This window comes from Eutrema salsugineum, unplaced genomic scaffold (genome assembly GCF_000478725.1).
Source record: "Eutrema salsugineum unplaced genomic scaffold, Eutsalg1_0 scaffold_7, whole genome shotgun sequence".
NCBI classification, from domain to species: Eukaryota; Viridiplantae; Streptophyta; class Magnoliopsida; order Brassicales; family Brassicaceae; genus Eutrema; species Eutrema salsugineum.
The window spans coordinates 11,518,779-11,535,955 of record NW_006256486.1 but is presented as its reverse complement, the minus strand read 5'-3'; the positions used below and the strand labels follow the sequence as shown (position 1 = coordinate 11,535,955).

At 39.3% G+C, this 17,177-nt stretch overlaps 1 protein-coding gene and 1 non-coding gene across 2 annotated transcripts; one reads left to right on the top strand and one right to left on the bottom strand.

The window, feature by feature from the left end:
* The first annotated feature begins 10,209 nt into the window (after positions 1 to 10,209).
* LOC112082861 lies at positions 10,210 to 12,427 on the top strand. The gene is made up of 2 exons (XM_024150476.1): positions 10,210 to 12,178; positions 12,354 to 12,427. The coding sequence occupies exon 1, from the start codon at positions 10,314 to 10,316 to the stop codon at positions 11,628 to 11,630; it is 1,317 nt and encodes a 438-aa protein (XP_024006244.1). The 5' UTR covers positions 10,210 to 10,313; the 3' UTR covers positions 11,631 to 12,178; positions 12,354 to 12,427.
* On the bottom strand, positions 10,357 to 10,462 carry LOC112083172. Its single transcript, XR_002897471.1, has one exon. It is a non-coding gene; the product is annotated as a small nucleolar RNA R71 (small nucleolar RNA).
* Positions 12,428 to 17,177: the final 4,750 nt, after the last annotated feature.

Here is a 17,177-nt window from a genome sequence, read left to right as displayed (position 1 = left end):
TCATCTCCATGTAGATCTCCATGTAAAGTTGGACACAATATCGTGAAAAAGGATATAAGAAATACTCTGAACTTATATCTTCTCTCCTTCTGGCTGAGCAAAATAATGAACTACTGATGAAAAAACATCAATTACGTCCAACTGGTTCTGCTCCATTTTCTTTTATTTCAATTACTGATGAAAAAACATCAATTTTTTTTTATGATCGATTTACAAGAGAAAAGATGAGAAAAGACAGAATTTTAAAGAAAAAGAAAGATAGTACCGATTCACAAGTGCGTGGCTCTGATACCACTTGATAGAAGACCGTCCTAGAATTGTCACACACTTGGTTCGGTGGAGGTTGATAGATCCTTGGATCCAGTCCGATTCGGTGAAAGAGATGCTAAGGCGTGAGTTTTGGCTCGAAAATCCTTAGGCCCAAATTCAAAGAAGAGGTTGGAAACGAGGGGATGGACAAAACGATCAAGGGGGTTGCGATACCGGATGTTAGGGTGTGAGACAAGTCCCGAAATTCCCTAATCCCCAAATACGACTACAACTCTCTCTCACACTTTGGATTCGAAGGCTGCGTCAAGCAGGGTGAAACTACTTGATAAACCGAAGATCGATCAATGGCTAACCACCAAAATATCGACAAAGTTCATAAAGAACAAAAGAGAAAACTCAAAGAGAAATTTTATTAAAAGATAAGTGATGAAAGATCCAAGTACATGGTCGCCTTTATATAGAGGCTAAAAGGAAGACCATAGGTCTTAACGTAAATTAAAAGACATTAATGAAAACTAAACGAGACTAGATGCGTTGAATAACGATTGGATTTCCGGATGACCCTTCGCGTCCTCTCGCTAAACCTTTAAGCTTCCTTGACCGTTATACTTGGCCGCGAATCGAACCATGGTCGTGAGATGGGCGTGCATTAACCTCGTTAAAACCCCATTCGGAAAACCCAGTGGGACAAAACCGAATGTAAGGAAAAAGAGTATTAACACAACACCCCAACCAGGTCAGTTCGGACCAGAGTACCTGAGAACGGTCATGACTTTGTTCACGGGTGTTGGGTCGTCAGCTCGGCCTTGGTTCCTTAGCTCGGTAAGAACTTGTTGGATGGCCCCCATAAGCTTCTTTGTACGCGACCTGGTCATGGGTCTAACTGGTACGGTCAGGACGTCGGGCTGGTCGGTATCTTGGCCTTGTACCCTTTCCTGAACCTCGACTTCGGTCACCTCGGCCATTTGATCTTGCGTCCCGGGCTGAACCTCAATTTGTTCCTCGTACTTAGCTCCCATCTGTTCCATGATTCTATCACCAGAGGTGGGAGTCTGGTGCGCCTGTAGTACTCGGGTGTATTTTCAATATGTCTGGTAGTAGCTCAGGGCAAAGAGCTTTGATCTTCTCCTTGTTCCAAGTGTTTGAAGTTTCATGCATTAGGTCTGCAACACGCAAACTTACAGAATCTCTCGTGGGAGGTCCCATTGGACGGGCCTGAGAGCTCTGGTTTAGCCAGGGATCGCTCCAGAAGAGAGTGTCTTTGCCGTTTCCTATGGATTTACCAATGTTCGTCTTTAGTAGGTCTCGGCCCATCAGGATGCTTCTCCATCCATGATAGGCTGTAGTTGGAGCTTTTTCAGAGAGGAGATCGTCGTAGTTGCAGTATCTTCCAGTGAGGACTCAACACATGAGACAATCCGGGGTTGTTAAGAGGCGCCTGCACAACTTGGCTAAGAGTGCATCACTGAACGTTTCTATGTTTTTAAAGCCGAGGCCACCTTCATGTTTTGGTTTTGCAAGTCTAGACCAGCCAGCCAGCACATCTTCTTCTTCTCAGGTTTAACATCCCACCAGAAGCGAGTGAGAGCTGAAATGATTCGTTTACACAAGCTTGACGGGAGTTTGAAGCAAGACATTGGATATGTTGGAATTGCTATAAGGACTGATTGGAGCATGATTTTCTTTTCCGGCGCTGGATAAAAATCTTGTGGCCCGACCAACCGCTTTTTGTCAAATCCGATCAACAATCTCGGTAAAGAGATCCCTTTTCCGGCGTCCGAAGTGTTCTGGTAGTCCAGATACTTCCCTGACACCCCCCCCCCTTCCTTGTTAATGCCAAGGGAAATCTTAACTCTTTTTCTGATCTCGGGAGGTGTCTTGTCAGAGATGGTGATGGAGGATTTTTTTCACATTGATCTTTTGCCTAGACGCCTCTTCATAAGCTTTGAGGATGGATTTCAAAGAGTTACAAGCTTGCGGGGATGTTTTGCAAAAAAACATAGTATTGTCAGAGATGATCGAATGCAGCACTGGTTGTAGCCTTTTCGTTAGGATTTTGGAGATGATTTTGAAATAAACATTACATAGTGCTATTGGGCGATACTCAGCCACCGTTTTTGGACTTCTGTGCTTGGGGATTAAGTGGACATGAGTGTGATTGAGGGTTTGTGGGAAACTCCCTTGAGCGAACAAAGCTTGAATCTCTGTGGAGACAGTATCACCAATAATCCTCCAGTTAGATCGGAAGAAGGATGCTGAGAATCAGTCGGGGCCCGATGCTTTGTCAGGATGGATGGAGAACAAGGGATTTTTTATCTCAGATTTTGTCGGAGCTGCAATTAGCTTCTCGTTTACATTCGCCGGAATACAATGAGTTAGAGCTTTTTCCACAACCTTGCTGCAGTCGATGGTCTGGGAGGTGAAGAGGTCTTTGTAGAAGGTTGTGATGACCTCACAGATTTCCTCTTTCTCAAAGAACGCCTGTCCTTCTTCATTTTCAATCACTGAAAATTTGTAGATTTCTCTGCGGGTTCGTGTGGCTGCGTGGAAAAAGCTCAAGTTTGTATCCCCTAATGTGAGCCAGAGAAGTCGACTCCTCTGTCGCCAATATTATTCTTCCTCCTTATATGCTTTGCGTAGTGTGTTGTTGATCTCTTGGATTAAAGCTTCATTGGCTTTGGGGGCAGACATTGCCATATCTAGCTTGTGCTTCTCTTCGTCGATTATCTTCTGGCTGTTACGGTGTTTCTCGCAGTTCCATTTGGATATAGCTTTGTGGCATTGGCTGATTCTAGCTTCCACAGTAGCGTGAGGTATCACAAACCACGTATCAGTAACTAACTTGGTAATTTCTGGGTTCTTTCTCATCCTTCTGTCATAACGGAAGAGTCCTTGCTTTTTCTTTTTGGGAGGTTCAAACACAGTAAGGAGTGGCCGGTGATCGGATCCTTCAAATCGGAGATATCGACATCTTCCAGAAGGGAAGCTTTCCGCCCAAAGGCTGTTTGACATGGCTCTGTCGAGGCGAGAATGGATGAGATGGTTGTGGCGAGTGCCTCTCCACGACAATTGGTTACCGGAGTGGCAAAGATCAAACAAATCACAATGAGAGAGGAGGGCTTTGAATTCACAGAAAGAGACCTTTGCACGACAAGGTCCTCCTGATTTTTCTGTATTATCTATAATCTCGTTGAAGTCGCCGGTGATGTACCACAGCTCGTTTCTGAAGTCTGATATGAGAGATATCTGGTCCCATACTTGTTTTCTCTTTGCTTGGTCAGATTCTCCATAAATGAATGTTGCAAAGAATCTATGTCTCTTGTAGACGATTGCTGTGTCAATGAAGTTGACGCAGGCGGAGAGGATTTCAAGCTCGATTTCCTGGTTCCAGTATAAGGCGAGACCCCCTCCTCCGGAGCTGTGTGGAGACACGAGAAAGTAGGAAGAGTAGTTTAAACATTCAGGCTTTTGTCTTACATACTCATCGGGGTTTTTTGTTTCTATAAAGAAAAAGATGTCCGGGAGGTAGGACTTATAAAGCTCCCTTACACGTTGGAATGTTTGTGGATTCCCCAAACCACATACATTCCAACTCAGCACTTTTAAGGAATCTGAGATCTCGGATTTTGAAAATCCGAATTCTCATGGCTTGTTGGTGGATTGGCTTTGGCGTGGTAGGTTCCTGGGGGGCCTATTCGATCCATTGGACTGTTGATTTGTATTTTGGGAACTTGATTGTTGATTTCAGCGCTTGTAGTTGACCCTGTTTGTGGATCCTCTCTCGGTATACTTCTTGGAGGCAAGGTGTTTGTCCTCTGTGAGCCTCCAGGTTGTTGGTGGTGGCTAGTGGAGGGGCCTCTCAGGGAAGTCAGGTGAGCAGTTGTGGCGAGTTTACACCGGCTTGACTTTGGCTTTGGGGAGCTTTGGATTGCTTGTATTTTCCGCTTCGTTGAGCAGGCTCCAGCCAGATTTGGCGTGCTATTCCGAGAGATTCTCTTAGTGGGAGATCTTCCTCTTTTTCTCCTTACCATTGTATCTTGGTTCTCTGTCAGAGGTTGAAAGTTAGTCAGCGCTTGCGTCTCTGCGGTGTGACAAGTGAGGTCCGCGATTGTTGGATTCTGGTTCATTGCAGACTCGAGAATTGCAGCTGCTGTCTCAGCCATCATAATAGTTTTTTGTCCCTCAAAGACTCACTGTCTCCTTGCTGCGCTTTCAACGGGATCATCACAATTAATGTATCTGATTGTGACTTCTTGAAGCTCTTCCATTATGCTCTGTGTAGTTACGGCAGGAGGCTGCAGAACTGTTGCTACGAGTTCAGTGTCGAGATTTCGGGTGATGTTTTGGTGGCGAGGTTGGGATGTGGCCGTAGCTTCTTCATTTTCATCTTTTCCTGAGTGTTGTTTTTGTTTCCATACCTCTGATGCGGGGGAGCGGTAGTCTGCTCGAGTGTGTTGTCATGGTGGGGGTCGATGAAGTTGTTCATGGTGAACCCCTCGACGGGGATTATCATGGAGTCTTGGTCTTTGGGGTGAGACGTGATCTTCTGATGTACGAGATCCTCGGATTTTATGTTGATACTTCTCGGGCTCAGCAGGTGAGCAGTTTAGAGGTTTTTCTTTCAGAGATTGGGAGGGTCTATCACCAAAGAGGTTGCCATGTCTATCTCTTCTTAGACTGAAGTCAGTTGTCTCGCGATTTTCCCTTCCTGTTGCAGGTTTTTTGGTGGAGAGAGCTTCATTGCTGTATCGTTGATCCTTAGATTGGATTGGAGAAGGTAAGTGGGGGCTTCTATACTTGTAGAGTTCTTTTTCATGGTCGAGTGTGTAGCAGTAGTTGCAGTGTTTCTCCATTCGTTCGTAGATGAGTTCTACAATAGCTTCTTCACCCTTTGAGAATTCAATAACGACTTCTTTGATGAGCGATTTTAGGCCATTGACAGTGATTCTTATTCTTGCTGAGGTTGTGATGAGTTTGTAGTCCACAAAGGATCCTGCAGCATTACCAATGTCTTCGAGCATTTCAACTTTCCAGTACTGGAGTGGAATGCCCTTCAGTTTGACCCAGAATGGGAGTTCAGATGGGAATGATGATGAATTTACCGGTTCCCACTATGACCATCCATCGGGAGAAGTGGTACAGTCTGTTATTTAGCACTTTTTGGAGATCTTCCTCAAACTCGAATCTGAACTGAAAAAAGTCATGTCTAAGGTCAGACCCTACCACTTTCCCTTTGAGATTCCAGCGTTTGGAGAAGACCGGAATAAGCGCCCAAATGTTTTGTTCTCGGGGGTTTGTGAGCCTTCCTATCAAGGTGAGAGCGTTCTCTCGGGCGAGGTCTGAGGTATTGATTTCCGGAGCTCGGATTCTCTTTCTTGGGGGGTGTTCCCGGGAGGTAGCCGGGGCTTTTCCTTTCTCGGCGTAAGAGAGTCTTCTTCCCTTCTCCATGAGGGTGGTGAGCTGAAAGTTGGCACAGGAGGACCTGGAGCAGGTGAAACTTCCGGGATATTTGTGAACAAGTGTAGCAGCGGAGGGTTCAAAATGGGTCCGATGGGGAGGACAGAGTTCAGGAGGAGTGTGGCTTCTTTCCTCGGATGAGCGGCATCTTGAAGTCGTGGGTTCGGGCGAGGGGCTCTTCGTCGGAGGTGGTTGGACGACTATGTGGAGCTTCTCCAGGGGCGGCGTTGGCTTAGCGAGACGATGGAAGATGGGCTCAGGAGAGCGGGAGGAGTCATTCCGGCAGCTACAGCACCCTCTGAAAGACGTCGGGGGTGGACCCCGGTGAAATTCCGGTCAGAAATACGGTCGGTTTGGAGATAATTGACTATTTTGGGTAAATAAAGTAAACCGAGATTTCAATAAAGTAGATCTGAAACTTTTTTGGTAAACCTCGTAAACCGTGTCAGAGAGACTTTGTTTAAAGCTGGACCAAATACTTCCCGTAATCTTCCCAAAATTAGTTTTGGTCAAGAGCCAGATATTCCCCATCTTAAAGTTTTGGATATAATGTTGCTCCACCACATTGATCTTAGATGGACCTAAAAGGAGGCTAAAATTGTTGGATATATATCTTCCTTAATAAGGTTTGATTTACAGACTGTCATTTCAGTGAGTCAGTTTTTCCAACAATTATAAGGGAGAAGAAAATAAACAGCTGGAAAATCAGTGAATAAAAATTATCTTGATCCTCGTTAAAGATGTGCACTAAAAGTTAAAAAGATAATTTATTTGAAAAGTTATGCCATAAGCATTTCCTGACCCCGTTGAGTGATATCAGCTGTGCTCCAATTAATTATGATGTCCCGGATGGACATATCAACTGCTTTTTTAGGCTAAAGATCGCATAAAGCGTGATAGACCTAATGGTTCCATATATAAGCATCTTCGGAAAAGAAAAAGTAGCATATATAAAATGGCAAGACCGAGGAAGCAATCTCTAGAAGAGACATAGACATGAGAAAGAAATAAATCTAGGTACCTAGTAATGATAAGAGATTTGAACTAGTTGAGTCATGTCTGGAATGAATGGAATCAAAATCAAATCGACGTCGATAATATTTTTGCATGCAATAAAGCAGTTGATGATGAGAAGTTGATATATTCATAAATTGCATCATTAGGTGTACATATTTTAGTCCAAATCATGTCTTATCTCATGCATTTTAGGTCTTTAAGCATTGTTTTAGGACTTAGGAGATTACATTAGGTCCAAGAGAGTTTTGCATGTTTTGGAGTGTTAAACAGGTGCTTTTGGAGCCAATTTGGAGTGGAGGATGTGATTCAGATGAAGAAATGGAGTTGGAATGATCAAAAATGGTAAAAAGGAGCAATTTTGGGTTTCTCGGCAAAATGCTGTACTGAAAGTCGAAGATCCTCGGCCAAAATCCTTCCCGCGGGTAGCTTTCTCGGCCAAAAACACGTACCGCGGTCAAGTCTCTCGGCCAAAAATCCCGGGTGCAGATACATTTCCGAAATCGCGTCACCGGAAGATCTTGCCGGCCGATTCAGCTGTCGGAGTCTTCATAAAAGTTGGAGATAACTGAGTCAAGAGTTCAGAACAGTTGGAATCAAAGCATTTGGCCCACGGATCTGAAAGATATGGTAATCGGAAGACAGACCTCTCTCGCATCCATTCCGGAACAATCCGATACTCCTGAATGATCGCCTGTCCGGGGAACCTTCCGGTCCGATTCAGTTGTCGGGGGCTTCATCAAAGTTGGAGAAGATTGGATCATGGTTCCATAGCAAGTAGAATAATGGAATTCGGACGCGTGAGCAGAAAGTTGAGCTCCTCGGAAGAAACCCCTGTCTCGCTGCCGTCTTGGACCGACCCGATGAGCTCCGAAGAATGCGAAGGACGGCGCACTTCCAGGCAGATTCAGTTTCCGGGGTCTTCATAAGAATCAGAGATGTTTGAGTCCTCTTTCCAGAACGTCCAAGATCATCCAATTCAAATGTATGAGCAAGAATTTAACGTCTCCGGAATGGACACATGTCTAGACGCCTTTCTCTGATCGTGTAAATGCATTGCGAAGATGAGCCCTCCAGGAAGCCTTCCACTTCCCAAGCGCCGATAGTTTCTTCACCAAAGATCGAGCTGAATGAGTTATCTTTCTCATGGAACTGGTTTCAGGTCATTTGGAGTTACGAGCTGAAAGTTACACTGAACAGAAGAGAAGCTGCTCAATTCGGGTTTTAAGAGATGCAACTGTAAGCTAAGTGCTGTGTCCTACCTCGGCGTGAATACCTCGGCATGTATGCCGAGGAGGCATGTTTACTAAGCCTTGGGACTATACCTCGAGGTAGGACTTCGGCCTTTCAACACCGAGGCTCCCTTGATCACCAAAATGATCCCCAAACGACTAAGTGTTGAAGCAGACCTTGGTGTGAACCCTTCAGCATGTTATGCCGAGCTCCTATGTTACACAAACCTCAGGTACCAGGCACCTCGGCATGTATGCCGAGGTCCTCATCTCTCCAACCCAGATCACAAACAAATCCTCTTCACGTTTCAAAGCTTTAACCGGATCAAATGCCAAGTCTCATGCATGTTCTTCAAGTGTTCATCAAAGTTTCAACCCAGCACATGACCCCCTGGTGTATGGCCCTCGGTGTGAGACTTCTTCAGATGGCGAGGGGTGGCTCCAGCAACCCAGAAAGGGCGGGTCAGTACCCAGTTTGTCCTGGGCTGACCCGGCCCACACCCTTTTATATAAATAGTTTTTAGAGACTAAAACCCTAGTTATGCTTTATCTTATCCTCTAATCTGCCTCTTTTTGTTTTCTCTCTGCTTCTTAGTGTAAAAACGAGTTTGATCAAGAGATATCTAGCAGATTTAATCATCTTAAAGCTGTTTCTTATCATCTAATCATCTCATCTCTGCTTCTAATCATGATTAACACCACCTCTTGCAAAGAAAATGGTGTGTTAATCATGATTAGTGAGTAGTTATCTTTTAAGCTTCTAGGTGTGTAGATTAGGGTGCTTAGATGATCGGTTTATGATGTTTAGGTTCTAGATTCTCATCTCCTTTCCTTAGTTAGCTGCTCTTAATGCTAGATCTGTGCACATCACTCTGATCTAGACCTTAGTCATTTCTCCACCCACAAGGTGTTTGATGAAATGTCTGAATGAGCTAAGCTAAGGGTTTATGCCTTTTTCATCATGGAAATGATTTGTTAAATGCATGAATGACATATTAGAACTGTTTCTTAATGCTCACTGATTCATATTTCACAAATGATGATTTGGTTTGAAAGTGGATTAGTGTAGAGATTAATGCCTTCATGAGAGGATTAGTCTAGATTTGAGTTCTAAGTTAATTGGTTTTGAGATCATGTGATTGCTTGTTGCTGCTTTCTGTGTAAGATTCGGTCTCCTTGAAATAGAAACCGTTTGGTCATTATTAGACTTGATACTTTATGCTTGTTGATTGCTTGATCTTGCTTAAGGTGAATTAATCTTGATTAAGTGATTTACAAAGAGTTTATTGTCATGGGAATGAATTAATCTGATTTTGAAGTCTAGACTAAAGAGTAACTTGCATTGCATTATTGTTCTTAGCATCATGAATAAATCTCTAAAGCACCCTAATCAATGATCACATCTAGAGGTTTAGCTTTCTCTTTGTTTTGAATCTGAGTCTTTGTTTTGTTGTCTTGTTGCTTGTTCTTAAATTACTGCTTGTTTTTTGTTTACATTATATTTTAGATCACCTTGTTACCAACTCATCCGCTTGTTAGACTTGAATTAAGATAGCTCCTCATAGTTCTAGTGTCTAGAATCTCTCCATTTGGATTGATACCTCAAGTGCTACAATGACATGAGTAGTTGAGGAATTGATCAAGGATTGAAAAATTCCTGCTATCAATTTGGCGCCGTTGCCAATTGGAGAGTTCATTCTAGCATTAGAACTTTGGATCTTCTTGAGATCAAGTCATTGTTTTCTTTTGTTTTACTAAGCTTTTATTTTCACCATGTTAATGTATATCACTAAGAGCATGCATCTCTTTGAGATGATGAATTTTCTCTTTTTCATTGTTACTAACTTGTCTTCCTTGATTCTCTTGAGCTTTGAAAGGTACCAAATTCACAAGAAGAGAAATGGAAAGACACGTTCTATTGAGCTGTTGGAGATGGACGTCCACAAGAGCATTATTCCAGTCCCAAAACCGCAACAACAGCCACAACCTCCAGCACTGACCCAAGCTCCAAAGAAAACGCCAACAGTTGGAAGCTGTGACACTCCTTGTAGTCATGGAAAGAGGTATGGCATCCACCCTCCTCCAATTGAAGCTGCGGCCTATGAGATCAAAGCAAGCTTGGTTAAGTTGATTCAAGAAACTAAGTTCTTGGGGTCTGGTATGGAGAATCCATATGATCATTTGGACTGCTTTGAGAAGTTGTGTGACACATTTAGGACTGGAGGAGTGCCCCACGACAGTATCAAGCTCATCTTGTTTCCATTTTCACTTGGAGAAAAGGCAAGCAAATGGGAGAGAGCATTACCATCCCACTTGGTAAATTCTTGGTATGATTGCAAGATGATCTTCCTCCAAAGGTTTTATCCCATACAAAGGACTATCCAAGCTAGGAAAGACATCTTGGGCTTCAAACAAAGAATCCATGAGACCTTTGATGAAGCATGGGAGAGACTTAAAGGCTACACTAGAGATTGTCCCCATCATGGGTTCCAACAAGAAGCTATTCTTAGTATCTTCTATTGGGGAGTTGATAGAGAGCATAAATGGACATTGGATGCAGCTAGCAATGGGCGTTTTGCGACTCTTACCATAGAACAAGGAGAGTTACTTGTTGAGAATTTGGCCAAGAGCAATGAAAGATACAAAGAGCTTGATACTGAATATTGTCAAGATGGTAAAACTGAGGTGGAGCTTCGTTTTCAGCAAGAGTCTGTTCCACAAGAGCAAGCTGCTTCAAAGACTCAAGAAATGGAGCTGAACAGCATGTTCCAACAACTTCTGAAGGGACAAGATGAGCTCACAACAAGAGTAAAGCGTTCATACAATGATCTCCACAACAAAATAGAGAGTTTAACCTCTCAAGTGAATCACATGGAGAGCAAAGATCATGAAGCTGCTGTAAAGGAGATAGAACGTGTACTCTTTTGTCCACAAGAAGACATTGCTCTTAGAGGTCTTTCTTCACAAGACAATGAGGACATTGAGCAACTCAGTGGAGAGGTGACCCTTGGAACTGAAGTTTTCGCTATAAAAGACATCCATGGAGCTTCTAGAGACAAAGTTCAGATTACTGCTGAAGAAAAGGCCGAACAACAGCTTCAGAAAGAAGAAAAAGCTATTGAACCGCCAGCTTATGTGTCTGTAAGTCTCTGTGATGAGTTTCAAAACTTTGAGATGACGTATGTGGGGACTTGTGGAATGAAAGAGAAGGATCAGCCGTTTGCTGCTTGTGAGAAAAAGAAAGAACACCAAAGAGAGCTTGATCTTGAGTTCATTGATGGTGAGAAGTTCTTTAGTGATGATGAGGATTGCTTGGAATCTCCACCTCCTACACCAGGTGAGAAAGAGATCAGCAGCAACAAAAGCAATGGTTCAGAGTCCCAAGACAAGCGCCCAACAAGCATTAAACCATTCACTCTTGGGTCTTCTTCTTCTCAAGTCTTAGCTCTCACTCCATGGAAGTTTGATGGTGGAGCTGTGGAATACAAAGTTAAAGGCAATGTGAGATCAAGACCATTTGCCAAAGTCAGAGCTATCCTCACACAAGAACTCATAGACAAGGGATCTGGTGGTGTCCAAGAGCTGATGAACAAGGACCTCATGCTTGAATTCATGGACATGACAAGGAGCATCAAAGCTCCTCCTCTCCCTCATTAAGAAAGGTTTTACAAAGTCAAACTTAGTGACTTTAAACAAAGTGCTCTTGGGAGACACCCCAAGCTTATCCTTGTATATAGTCTTTTTAATCTTTTCTTTAGTATTTTCAGAACGTTTTGATGGGTTTGCTAAGTGATCTCAGATTCTAGAAAGCGTTCTTGCTCAATGGTTTGAAGGAACAAGTGCAGAGAGGAGCTTAAAGGTGGCGGCCTTATGATTCAAAGGAGCAGTGAACCCGACACCTCGGCCAAGCACCTCGAGATGATCATTACCGAGGTCTCATGTTTGATCTTCACGGAATAAAGTGCTGTGAGAAGCCTTGGAGAGCCAAAGCCGAGGTGTTCTTGAGCTAATACCGAGGTGCCCTTGCCACTTACACAGAAACTTGTCCACCTCGGTATAGAAGCCTCGGCATGGCTAGGCAGAGGGGTCCCTGAACGAGCATGAACAAAAAGGGACGCTTGAGAGACTTGAGTCCAAGCAGAGGGTTCAAAGCACCAGCATCCTCCTCCATGTCCAATGCCTCCATTCTATCATGAACAAGTCTGGTAACTCTCCAAACTCATGGTACATATGCATCTAGTTCTTAATTTTTCATTTTGCATTTTTCTTGCTTTTTCCTTTCACTTCTCTCTTATGCTTTTATAACACAGAGGACTGTGTTATTTCTCAAATTTGATCTCAATATTTTTGTTTTGTGTTGTTATTTTTTTTTATATGCAGGGTATGTTTGCAGCAAGAGACCATCTAGGTATAGCAGCCAAAAATCTATGGAGTCATCACTCGGCTTCTAGCGGTATTCTTTTTTAATTACAGTAATTTCTTGATAAATTTTTACTCAGTGTTTTTGGTCTTGCATACTATTGTAAGATGGATGTGTTGTTGGCATTATCTTTGGAATAGAGGTGGAAAAGTTTTATTTTATGGAACAATGGCAATCTATGGAAAACAGCATGGCTTATATGGCACATAACTTTAAAAGATTCAAGTAATTAAGACCTGCTACTGTTGATAGTAGGCTGTGGAGTTTGGTATGATCATTCTTACTTGGAAACATTTAGTATTTTCGGATGAAGCTTTTAACTTGAAACTTCTCTTCAACAAGGAATCATTCTCTTCTGTTCTGGCTAATCATTGGTTGTCTTTCTAATTTTGTTTTGTATGTTACTGCGGAGCCTTTAGACAGAGAGAATAAAACTGAAGTTGTAAACCAACGTTTACGAATATATACACCAAAAATGCCTCACAATCACTTATAAAAAAATATCTGAATGGAAGCTGTAAGTATTATCTTCTCTTACTTCTACTTAAAAAAGATAAAAAAAATTAAAAGAGAAACTTTTTAATGTATTTTTTAGGCTATTGTAGATGGTACGTGTGACATTCCGATTTCTGGTATATGTGAAAAGATTTATAAGAATTTATTTGACTATCTATATATGTGAAAAGGCTTATAAAAATTTATTTGGCTATTTATGTCATTAAAGTGCACTTATCTTTTCCGGTCAAGTGTTTTGAGAGAATTCCAGAGTTAAGCGTATTTATGCCTGAACAATCTTAGGATGGGTGACCTACCAGGAAGTAGTCTGAGGTATCGTGCAGATGAAGACAAAATAAGGAAAAAGATCACGTGGTGATTGTAGGGACAGTAGACAACTCTTACGAGCCTCCTGGACCAAGCGACTCCCGACCGTTGGACAGGGGTGGGCCCATGGGCCTAGAAAAAGGCCAACCGTCGGACAGTGGTGGGCCAACGGGCCTAAGAGAGAAGGCGTTAGGCTCACTAGTAAGGGCAGTTGGTGGGCCAACGAACCTAAAGAGAGGACGTTAAGCCATAAAGTATACGATGTTGGACTCAGTGGTAGAAATGGTTGGGAGCGTTCAAAGTTAATAACCAATCCAGATGAAAGGAAAATTTGGGATCTCATGGATTTGATAACCAGTCCATCTGGTTAGGGAAAAAAGAAGCGGGGTCTCACAATACAATACGATACTTGAACAATTGATTACATGAATTTTGGATGAACACTTATTCAGAGCCTTCTAAAACCGAAAGCATATAGGTATTTTAAGGCATCAATGTTGGTTTTCGTAGTGGTGATTGTCATGCTTACTTTTTGTTTTATTTATATCGAGGGTTTTTTTTTAACTAGAAAGGGTTTTCTTTTGTCTGGGATATATCAAGTTATCAATTTTGACTGCAATTTGTTATTTATCAATATTCGAGAAGAATATTTTATTTTATGTGGCGACTATAGTCTTAGCATTTGCAGTGATTCTATCTATTCACATACCTGATATCTCTCATCATTTTTTTCATTCTATTTTGAAAAACACAATTGATAACTTTTTGTATTTCTGAAATTCGTTGCAGAAAAGATGTGTGTAACAACATATTGAAGGTAGAGAATGGTTCGAAGCTAATTGACTCTTCTTTAAATCAGGTTTGTTGGTGTGGTCTCAGACCTGGTTTTTTTTGTTTTGTTTTGTTTTGAACAGTCTGAAACCTGTTATCGATTTTTCTTATTATTAACCTTAATCCATTGTAACAAGCGGTCATTTTTTCATCAGCATGGAGCTTTTGAAGGACCTGAAAACTCTCTTTAGCTTCACTCTTGAAATCCTGATGTGATCATGGAAATCAAAGTATGAAATCTGTATTCCTTTATGAAGAGAGGTTCCATTACCATATTATATTTCTTCCTTCTTTTTTTGGTGGTTTTGAAGTGAAACTCTACGGTCACATTTTTAGTTGCATAGTGAAATTGATTATTTTGAAAAGGTAGAACAGACTCTGCAAGTCTGCTTTATCTACTCAACCTCATTTTGGTTCCCTACTTTTGCTTTTACATTACGTCTTTGTAGTTTTTTTTTTTGAAATACACCTTTGTAGTTTATGTGTTCTTTCATGATCATCAGAGAAAAAAAAAAATACTATGTTGATTTCATACTTGAAGACAATCACAATCCATATTACGGATTTGCATCTAAGGATAGAAAAATACTTCATTTTGCTCAGTTGAACAAGTTCACATACAATTTGAGAAGAACACACTACAATAGATTGTGAATCTTATATATAAAAATTGCTCAACTCTCTCCAGCTAAATGACACATCAGCATTAGAGAGAATGACACCTGTCCCAAAAAATTATTTATATTATTAATGCATAAACAGAATTTAATTTCATTTTCATTATGTTAAAAATATTAAATCATCAAAATAATATAAACTAAATTTAAATTTAAATTAAACATCACAATGTATAAAACAAAAATAACTTGAGATTTTTGTTTTATCTACTCTTTTTTTTCTATGTGATTTATTCATATTTTTTAATTAACAAAGATAATTTATTCATAAAAAGTAAAGAAAAAAGATAAGTAATGAAACCCAAAATAAGAATAATAGATTAAGAAATTTCAAACAAATAAAGAACAAGTTTTTTAGAGTTATAAAATCACAAAACACAAAAAAACATTTATTAAACAATCGAAAAGATAATAAATTATCAAAAATAAAAAAAATGACAAAATAGAAAAGAAAAAGAATATGATAACAAATCTTTTCTTATATATAAAACTTGGCCAACTCTCTCCAGTTAAGCGACACGTCGGCACTGGAGAGAGCGTCACCTGTCCTTTTCAAATATTAATAAAATAAATAATTAATCATATTTAAAGCAAACACGTTAAAACACATATAAATAAAAATTAATATATATAATGAAATTCAAATTTAATTTAAATATATAAAAACTTATAATTATATAATACAAGACTTTTTAAATTCACAATTCTATTTTCTTTTTTCAAATGTTTAAACTTCATTTACAAGCTAAAAATATAATAAAATTTTTATGCAACTGACAAAAATATGAGATTGAATAAGTTAAAAAGTTTTCAAATGATCTTATATAAAAATTCAACTATTAAATTATAATACACATATCATATTTAATAAATGATTAAAAAGATAAAAGTTACTAAAAAATAATAATAAAAAGAAAAGTATGTACATAAAAATATCATATATGTTTTTTAAAATAATAAAAATAGATGGAATCAATAAAATATAGATAACCAAATCAAATAGTAAATTTTAAAAAATTAACAAATATTATATTAGTAAGATTTACAAGAATAAAAAGATCATGAAGATCAGAAATTAGACTATTTGACACAACTGGTAAAGAAGAGATTACAAATAATGTATCATCAAAAAGAAATTAAAGAAAATATAAATATTTTAAACAAAAATACATTAATAGTAAACATAAAATTCAATAAAATTATTTAAAATATAAATTAAAACAAGACATGCGCGTATGCGCGTGTTCTCTCCTAGTATTTATTAAAATTAGTAGCTAGAAAAGACAAAAAAACAACCAGAAAATACTGAACCATAATTTGGGTTATTTTAGAATAAACACTCTATTAGCTACAAAGTAGATGATGTTAATAAGCTACAAATTAAAAATTGGATTACTTTCTTATTATCTATCTATTTATTTATAAAAATCTAACCAAATATTTAGTTATTGCTATTCATCGAAAATCGTTAACTAAATGTATCCGAATTCAAATTAAAATATATACAAATATTTGTCATCTAGATTTTCTTCTTCTTTTGCAAATAACCCTGGTGCAATTTTGAAAAACAGTTCAAAATTAATATTATTTTTAATTTTAATTTATGGAAAATATTTACTTTCTTTTCAATAATTCAATAAAATATTGTAGAGCATTTTATTTTAAAGTGTTAGATAGTATTTTTTATAACAGTAAGGATCTATTTAGTTGAGTTTTAAAAATAAACCCTGTTAGGAAGAAAAAAAAAAACTTAATCAATTTCAAACTTATTTTTGAAACTTTTACCCGAATAGTGAATACATATTAGTAATATAGACTAAACATATATTAAACCGACTTGAAAAATTTAAGAATGGTAATTTAGACGAAAAAAATATTAAAAAATTGTAGAACATGGTAAGTGTCATACACCAAATCACATATTATTATTAAGAAATCAGTTAACAAAACGATTTCCACCTTTACATATTAATCCCTAGATTTATTTTTAGATCTCATAAAGAGATGATTAGTAGAAAGTTCTACTGAATGAACAGCCACATAAACAAATAAAGTCAGGAAGGGAATTCGTCAAAAAGACCCTTTTATCGCCATACCTATTTAAAGAGAGTTCGTCAAGAAGACTCTTTATCACCATACCTATTTACATTATGTACAAAATCTTAATAATTAATATACGGAAAGCTGAGGTGGAAAAATTGTTAACGAAACCGAAGATTGCAAAAGTAAATCCAACATTCTCACATTTACTTTTTACGGATGATAGTTTATTCTTCTGTAAAGTAACCAAGGAGGAATATCAGAATATTTTGCCATACTAAATCAGTACGAAAGGGTTTCAGGTCAATAAATTAACTTTGACAAATCCTCAGTTCAATTCAATTATACAGTCCTGATAGATGTACAACAAAACTTGAAGCAAATCCTAGGAATCTGTCGTAACAGAGAAACGGG

Excerpts from the sequence above, each read along its gene's own strand:
- LOC112082861 (XM_024150476.1), top strand. The coding sequence starts at position 10,314 with ATGATCTTCCTCCAAAGGTTTTATCCCATACAAAGGACTATCCAAGCT.